The sequence below is a fragment of the Anastrepha obliqua genome, chromosome 1, assembly GCF_027943255.1.
Source record: "Anastrepha obliqua isolate idAnaObli1 chromosome 1, idAnaObli1_1.0, whole genome shotgun sequence".
Taxonomy (NCBI): Eukaryota; Metazoa; Arthropoda; class Insecta; order Diptera; family Tephritidae; genus Anastrepha; species Anastrepha obliqua.
In genome coordinates, this window is record NC_072892.1 from 80,983,478 (window position 1) to 80,992,888 (window position 9,411).

Sequence of the window (9,411 nt, forward strand, 5' to 3'; positions counted from 1 at the left end):
AGATAAGCGCGCTTTCGGCTCTTTCGAGAAGAAGTTTTATATTTTGATCATCACAGAAAACTTATTCCTATTTTGTTTTAGACCAATCGTAAAACCATATGTCAGTTAGATAAATTTGAAGTAACGAATGATTAACACACACCCATCTGTATTATCATAATATGGCGACTGTCGAATTTGATAAGTACGGCTCGGCTTGGGTTCTACGTTCCTTGCTGGCATATGAAAGGCAAACGTTTTTCCCGCAGCTAATGAGAGGCGGCCGCCGTAGCCGAATGCGTTTGTGCGTGACTACCATTTGGAATTCACAGAGAGAACGTCGGTTCGAATCTCGGTGAAACACAAAATTAAGAAAAACATTTTTCTAATAGCGGTCGCCCCTCGGCAGGCAATGGCAAACCTCCGAGTGTATTTCTGCCATGAAAAAGCTCCTCATAAAAAATATCTGCCGTTCGGAGTCAGCTTGAAACTGTACCCGACTAGAATTACAGTGACGCATGCTGAAGAATCAGTTAGGCCCGAATTAGGCAGGCCTTACTGAGGCAGGCCTCACTGTTATCTTACCAGGCCCACGTTAGGCAAGGCAAGGATTTTCATGCCAGAACAATAAAAAATTTGGTTGTGGTCACGAAAATCTGTGACAGTGTCTCACTTAGGCATAAATTGGAATCCCTAACTGATTTGTATAAGGGCATCCGGGGTATTACCGGTGTTCGGTTTTTCGAACCTGCGCCTAATGAGGCAGATGTGTGGTGATACTTTTCGGGACTTGGGCCTAGTTTGGCTGCCTTATGAGGCGCAAATTTGGAATGCGGTCTACCTTATTTGCGCCTAGTCACCGCCTTACCAAAATTTGTAGTCGGGTAGGTCCCTCCATTTGTAGAACAACATCAAGACGCACACCACAAATAGGAGGAGGAGCTCGGCCAAACACCCAAAAAGGGTGTACGCGCCAATTATATACTACTGTGGGCAACAAGTAAGGTGAATTTATTTGTCAAACTTCGCAGGATTAAAATTTCGATCTAGTTATTTTTTTCATGACTTGGCACCACTGTTAATAACATCAGGGCCAACTTTCATGTGAATGTCATTATCAGTAATATATTTACGCTTGAGTTTACCAAACGATTTTTACAATGTCTGTTTTGATTGAGCAGTCGGTTGACTGTTAAAGACCTTACTTATATGATCGGAATATCAGAAGGATCTGTGAAAACCATTTTGAAAGACCATTTGGGCCTACGAAAAGTAAAATCGCGTTTGATACCGAAAACTCTCAATTTCTTGGAAAAAAGTCGTCGCGTTGATATGTGTGAAAAAATGCTTTCAGACTATCAGGACAAGCTCAAATGCATCATTACGGGAGATGAGACTTGGATATATGCTTACGACCCTGAAACAACCGACGAATCAAGCAAATATCGCGCTAAAGGCGAGGCCAGACCGAAAAGAGCTCGTCAAAGTCGTTCAAAAATAAAGGTTATGATAACAGTTTTTTTCGATTTTCGTGGTGTGGTGCACTATGAATTCCTTCCACCTGGCCAAACTGTTAATAAGGAATATTATTTGAGCGTTATGCGTCGTTTACGTGAAGCAATTCGTCTAAAAAGACCAGAATTATGGGCCAACAACTCTTGGTTTTTGCATCACGATAATGCACCGTCTCACACTGCACTCGTTCTTCGTGACCATTTCGCCAAAAATTCCACGCATATCGTTCCGCAACCACCGTATTCGCCTGATTTGGCTCCGTGTGAGGAGAAATACACTCATAGGTTTGCCATTATCTGCTGAGCAGCGATCGTCATCAGAAAAAACTTTTTCTATCAATTGATGTGTTATGCTCGGCGATTCGAACCTGTGCATTCAGCTACGGCGGCCGTAATTAGGCACTATAATTTATTTTCAGTCGGTGAGATGAATGTTATGCACATACTAATGTACATAGTTTCGCCCAACCCATCAACCCCATTCAAACATTTTTACAGGTCTGACATTTGATTGGCGGTCTTTCTTCTTGATTGGTGCGATAACCATTTAAACGATTTTGGCCGAGTTTAATAAAGGGCACCAGTCGTTACTTCCTCATGTAAACCGGTGTCTAGTAAAGCCAAGTCTTGCTGCAGTAAATCTTTCCAGCACATCCCGCAAACAATACTTTCAGTGGTGAAGCATTTATATCCGACAAGACCGAGAGCCAGTGGAGTCGCTGGATATTTATTCGCTGTGCCTTGTTGCGTCGCCGTAAAGGTCATGAAGCCCAATGTTCCATCGTTCGCGGTATTCTTTGTCACCAACTCGTAATGGTGCAAAAATCTTCCCTAGAATTGCTCGCTTCAACACTACGCAGTTGTATAACTTATTATTTATTGATTTTCGCTTAACTAACAATACAGTAAATATATATTAATATTTCGAAAATACTAAAGAAGAAACTAAAGTTTGCATGAAATAATTCAGGCTTCTATTCTGCTTTTCTCTTCTTGTGAGTCGCCATAGTGCACATATGCAAATACTTATTCACATGCATGCTTATGTATCTATATATATGTATGTATGTACTATATATAACTGTACCCATGTTGTGCGTCTAAGCAGGAGGTTTTTTATTTTGTTTTGTGTATTTTGTTGACAGAGTAAAAAAGACATAATCGCATGCAAAGTGACAGGGTCACGAAGCGCTGTCAGAGAACGAATGTCTTCACAGGGTTCAAAGTTCAGTAAGAAGAATGATTGAAACAGAAAGGTCAGAATAATAAATGAATATAATTCTTAAAATGTCTTATTCTTCCCTTATGTGGCACAGTTAGTTCGGGAACGGTCCAGCGCGAATGATGGCATATTTTCGGTTAGCTAGGTACCTCATACCAGCTTCATACAAATGACTTTATTTGTATACATAACATATCTTGAGTGAAAAGATATCAAACTTCTTTCGAATTTTTGTCTATTTCTAGGGCGTTCCATCCGTTTACTTTTGAATTTCAGATTTTGTCGCTATTTGGTAATTTTTCATTTGTATTGTACTTTAACGAATAAAATTATGAAAACTACGAGTAACGGTAAACGATTGTTGTAAGTTAAGCCTTTTAATTTAAATATTTTATTTATTTTTAATTCATTCCCTACAATCTTTGTTACCAAACATTTTTTTTTAGTGCCAATAGATTTGGAGTTAATTATCCCTGTAAAAAAACGACTCAAAACTTAATTTGCAATAACTCGTGATTCAATTATAAAAGGTTATGTAAAGTTTGACAACTGATTTCGGATGCTACGTAATTCATTGACGCAATTTGGAATTAAGGGAGGAGTGAGCAAAAATTAATCTCCTTTCTGAAAAGATAGTAAAAAATTGGAAAAAGGTCGATATAAGCCATATAATAATTTTATGTTATTTTATGAATGATATTTAATTATTTACACTTTTAACAATGTGTGTGATTGGAATCTATTCGAGTATGTGCCTAACATATGTAGATGGGCACTTTGCAGTAACAGTAAAAATGCAGTAAATACAATTTTTTACTGATATTGCAATGCAGTTTGCATTACCAGTAAAGAGTAAAAATATTTTTTTGTTGATTACTGAAAAAATTGCAATAAAAATTTTGTTTCACTGATTACTGAAATGACAGTAAAAATATTGATAATATAACTAATTCGATTTCCACTATAAGAAAAATATTTATTGTTTATTGGTAGTGAAAATGTAATGTGCTCTCATCAGGGAAATTAAAACATTTATTTACTCAATAAATATTTTTAGTTTTGGTTTATCTTATTTTCCTAAGATTTGGGAAGTACCTCCAGATTTGGACTGACGCTTGGGATGCTGCTATAGTCACTATTTATGTCGTTGACATTAAATTGTGATTTATAAAAGCCCTTTTAGAAACAGCAACGACGCTAAGAGAAGATGAAGTCAAAGAAATATTCAACACTTACATATGGAGTGAAGTATGGGAAGATGACCGATGCCGCAACTCGTGTTCTGCCTCATACACCTCAAAAAACATTCTTTAAATTCCAGGGATGAAAGTATTGAATGTTAATTAAGTATAATAAATTATTCGTTTTTCTTTAAATATTTATTTTATTTACATATTTACTTAAATATATTATATATTAACATATAGGGGAACCCCGACTTGGGAAATTTACTTCAGGAAACTCTTTTGTGCCTGACCAACAAGTTGTTTAAACACAAGTAAACAGCAGGCTATTAAAAACGTTTTAGCGGCCGCCCTAGCCGAATGAGTTGGTGCGTGACTACCATTTGGAATTCGGAGAGAACGAAGGTTAGAATCTCGGTGAAACACCAAAATGAAGATAATGTTTTTTCTAATAGTGATCGCCCCTCGGCAGGCAATGTCAAACTTCCGAGTATATTTTTGCCATGAAAAACTTCTCATAAAAAATATCTGCCGTTCAGATGCACACCACAAATAGGAGAAGAAGCTCGGCCAAACACCCAAAATGGGTATAAGCCCCAATTATATATATACAGTGGTCACACAATTTATTCGTACACCCTGCATAGTACGTAAAACACTTTAGCTTTGCGGAAAATATTTGCTGTGACAATATATGTAAATTTTTTTTTTGGGTCAGTGTAAGAATGTTAAATTTCTGATGAGGGATTCCAAGGAAAGCAGGCAGATGTAGCAAAATGCTGCAAAACATTTACTCGTACAATTTCAGTTCATGCTATTGTTGCTTCAAAGTAACAGTAAAAATCGTTTGTGCTTTTACTAATATTGCTGAAAACGAAATACTATAGTTTTGTTTTTAGTTTTTCTCGCTGATTCAGTTTCAGTTGCGTGTAATATTTCGAATGAAAGTGGCAAAATGGGACTGAGAATTGTTATTAAATTGTGCATGGAAAACAAGTCTCTGCGCGAAATCGACAAAAAATTGGCAAATCGCATTATACAGTGCAAAGTGTTATTGGTAATTACGTTAATACTGGTAAATTAAAAGCTAATCACCACCAAGCAGGAAGGCGAAAATTATTGACTTCACGTGCGGAAAGCAACATATGTATGTATTTAGTAGCATCAGTCGGGCAAAATCCCAAAATAACCTCCACGATATTATGCTAAAATATTCTAGAGTCTTTGCATAAAAAAGTAAGCCCACAAACAGTGCGTAATTATCTGCAAAACGCTGGTCATCATAGCAGAGTGGCACGCCGCCAGCACTACATTTCAGAAAGAATTCTATATAAATGAGCCAGCTTCTTTTTGGGAAAACGTCATATTCAGTGACAAGTCGAAATTTAATGTTTCCGGATCAGATAGGCCTCCAAAAGTTTGGTGAAAAGAAAATATAGAACATAATGTATAAAATCGTATTCCTATCGTTAAGCACGGAGGAAGAAATGCAATGGTTTGGGGGTGCATAGTTGCATCTGGAATAGGAAAAATGGTTTTTATTGATAATAAAATGCATACACATCTGTATTTAAACATTTTGAAGATTAATTTGCATGATAGTGCCTTTAAACTTAATCTAATCTATTCTATTCATTCACCTTTGCATTTATTTATTGCTCTAAAAATTATAAAAGCATTTTATGCAGATATGTCTAGCATATTGCAAAAAAATAAATGTCAACGATTTGCTCTACGGTTGCAAGTCTATATCCTGAATATTTGATTTAATATCATACATCAATCGATACTTAATTCGGGCACATATCCAATGATTATAGATTTATTAAAAGAAACGTTTCACATTGCAAAAATTTCGTCTTCTTCGTATTTTCTTTCGAATTTTTATATACATTTGGATCATAAAAGGAAGTAAAAAAGTGCCCTCAGATTATATTAAGGTTGTAACAAACGCAATTTTGACTGACGAATACAAGATGAGTGTTGAAAGTTCAAAGCCGTAGGGATTTGGAGCCGCTCGTATGTGATCAAACAACTTTACACTTCAATTTTAGGTAAACTTGTCTAATCACCGTGTGGAGCCATACAACTCTGTACTATCTGTAAAGCATGTGGATTATAGCGAGTAAACGTCTCACTAGAATGATACAAATTAAGAGGGAAGAAGCATGGTATTACGAAATTGTTCCTAAGGGCCGTTAACTTAATCGAATAATGGCTTGGAATGACAGTTTCGTTCTCAAAAGGATTGATTATGTGAATATTTTATTAAATATTATTTATTACTTTCACTGCTATCAGCGGTCAGTGTTTGTTTTGGTTTGTAGATAACCAGTAGCTATTTTTCCGAAAACTTTATCAGAAGTTAACATTAAGAAATCACTTTTTGATCCATTTTCCGATTATGTTCTGATTAAACCCTTGATCAGACTTTGAACAAACGGCCCAAAGACTGTAGAATAATCTTCTCTGTTGTTGTTGAGTAGTGCGTAGATCTGCAAAACTCTTTCAAACATATACATATACGTACACATATATTCGAGTGAGTATATGTGTTGAGTGTGTGAATATCTATGTGATGGAATCATACTCACATAAATGCAAACATTTATTTCATATATTAAAGCTGATGAAAGCAGTGTGAATATAAAAATGTATTTCAAACAGAAAATATGACATTCCAACGCCAAAGCGGCTCGATCAGACGGCTTATACTCGTAAATACTCATAAAAATTTATGTTGATACCAAACTATCTCCATAAAAGTAAGTAGACAAATAATCATGATTCAATAATAAATAATAACAATTGAATCATGACAAGTAATGATGTGTGTTCTCTGCTTTCAAGTCCCGTCTTTGGTTAAACAATTTTGCCTGTCAAATTCGCTTTTGATACATTTTTTATTTCAATTTTTTAAAGTTTATTATTATTAGTTAACAAAAACAACAATATTCATTGGTCTATCACATTCCGGATATGCTTAAACAAACTATTTAAAATTATTTCGTATTATGCTTGAACGATCGAAGAAGGTAAATAGGAAGCACTTGGAGAGCTAATAGTACGTGGCGCCTGGAAAGTGGCCTGCGACGCAAAATTGTGGACTGGTGCAGAACCACCATCGTGCGATTGAGAATTTCCACCCAATTGGTCGTATTGAGACTGGATTGCGCGATGAGCGTTGATCGCATCCTCTGCCGTTCGATACTTGACGAAATGCACCTCTGGCGTATGGCTCTGGACATCATGCTGAGCCTGCAGTTTGTTGGCTAAATCACTCAAATCAGCTTGTTTTTGTAAAACGTAAATGGCGGTTTTCTGTTCGGCAGCTTGTCTAGCAATGTTGAGCGCAGCGTTCTCCAAACCATTAGTCTCTGGGCCCTTGATGAGGACGACTCGCAGATTCTTTTTCAATGATTTGGCAATTTGCTCGCTGCCAGCCGGTTCATTGAAATCTTCTTCGTTAGCGGTGTAGGTGTAAAAAACCTTGTCGAATTCAGTAGCGGGTGCAGAGTAAGAAGGTGAGTCCGAAGTTGCGGCTCCATTGTCACCTGCCAAATCATTTCGTCCGCCAGGGCCACCTAGTCCACGACTACTATCGGCGTTTGAGTGTTCTTTTGGATAATAATTGTAGCCCTGTATATCCGCACAGGCAACGGCAATTAAACACAGGACGATAAAACCACGCATATTTATTAAATATTACTAATCGTATTTTATGGCGCTAAAACAAAAAAAATGCGATACGACTCAGAAATGGTTGAGTTTGGAATGATTTCCTTTCCACTATGCACTAACTTTTATACGGAATGAAGATACCTATTTTTTAATTGGCGAAAAAGTATATAAAATGCATTCAATATTGCAATTTATGGTTTTATTTTTTATGAAATGCATAATTGTATAAACAATATTTACCCAATTGCTTGGAATAATATTGGACTTTTGCATTGAAACAATACTCCTCTTGGTAATATTTGGATAACGAATTGTATTCATATGCAGATTATTGGAGCGCCACTCGTTACTCGGCCGTTTTGCGAATTAATTATTAATATTATTTTATCATTCTGCATTATTGTTGTCTACAGTTTAATTTTTTATGATCATCAGTGTCCAATTAATCACTTTTGTTAACAATAAGGTGTGAATTAGCAAAAAATGTCGCGTCAAAAATCTAAAGATTTCTTTTAACTAATTCTTCTTCTAATTTAAAATTTTGAATTTAAGAGAGAGCTATCAATGCAGCTAAATGAGGATGCACTACATACACAAAAAATATTAAAATATTATGTGTTATTCCTCAAATGTTTTTAATGCAATGCTTCATTTACAATATTTTTCGATACTTTCGAAAGTTACAGAGATTATTGCATTACCGCAACCGAGTAAAGACCATATAATCATATAGACCAATAAACTTTCTACGGACAGTATCAATGAAAAGTTAGTGCATGACTGACTAAGCTAAATTCTGTGGCAAAAACGTACCCTATGACCAGAAGTACCTGAAATGTTTAAACAAAACAAAACAGAGTTAAATTCCAAGCAAATTTATTTTATCTCCTTCATAATATGAAAGTACAGCGTAGTGTGCCTTAAATTGTTGAACACGAATTGTGCGCGTAATGCTCCTACTGCCCGCGCATTGAAAGAATTCAATGAGATCTCGACTCCTATCCCGCTAAACTTTTCGGTGTGAAAGAATTAATTTTATGAATTTCTAAACTCGTTTTTTTAATTATTTATTTAACTATCTGCAGTAATTTAAGCTCATATTAGCTCTAAGTGGCTCATAAAAACGATAATTATATTTTAGACTTGAACTACGAAAGTAGGGGTAGACACTTAGAAGGCAAAAAAAATGATTGCAAAGCTGATATTTCCGGAATGTTGGAAGTTATAAAGGCTCTTCAGAAACCACGCCTTAACAATCCACCAAGTTCCCTTAAAGAAATCATTATACTTTCCCAAAGACTGCTCATGCGGCATTACACTAAGCCCATCTCCATATGCTGGCATTTCAAGCTTTCGTAAAACATACAAAATATAACGAGACAGCATACAATAAGATATCCAACAATGTACTGAACTAAACTAAGCATACATGCCAAATTTAGTAACTTGTTGCCAGAATGTAAATTTCACTTGGTCTTAGGTCGTGGGTGCTGATTTGACTAAATTCGCCATCTCCCAAACGCTTAGCTTTTTTAAGTTGATGTAGTCCCGTAAATCTTTCAGCAAATTGGATGTACTAATAATATTGTGAAAGTTTGTCTTTTCAACATTACATCCGTGTTACAAGTGGAAAATGATATTATATAAGCAAAACAGACAAAGTGCATGGAGAGACGTAAGGAATACAAAATCGCATAGGCATATCAGATCTAGTAAACATACCGCGACACTTTTATGGATATCATTTTGTTAAAATTTACAGTTGACAAAACAATTCTGTTCACTTTATTGCCAACTTCAGATTTAATTAAATATACAAAATGCAACACAT

General features: G+C 35.8%; 1 protein-coding gene across 1 annotated transcript; it reads right to left on the bottom strand.

Annotated features, from left to right (window-relative positions):
* Positions 1-6,911: 6,911 nt before the first annotated feature.
* Positions 6,912-7,592, bottom strand: LOC129235577 (uncharacterized). The gene has a single exon (XM_054869488.1). It carries the CDS (start codon positions 7,590-7,592, stop codon positions 6,912-6,914), a length of 681 nt encoding a protein of 226 aa, XP_054725463.1.
* Positions 7,593-9,411: the final 1,819 nt, after the last annotated feature.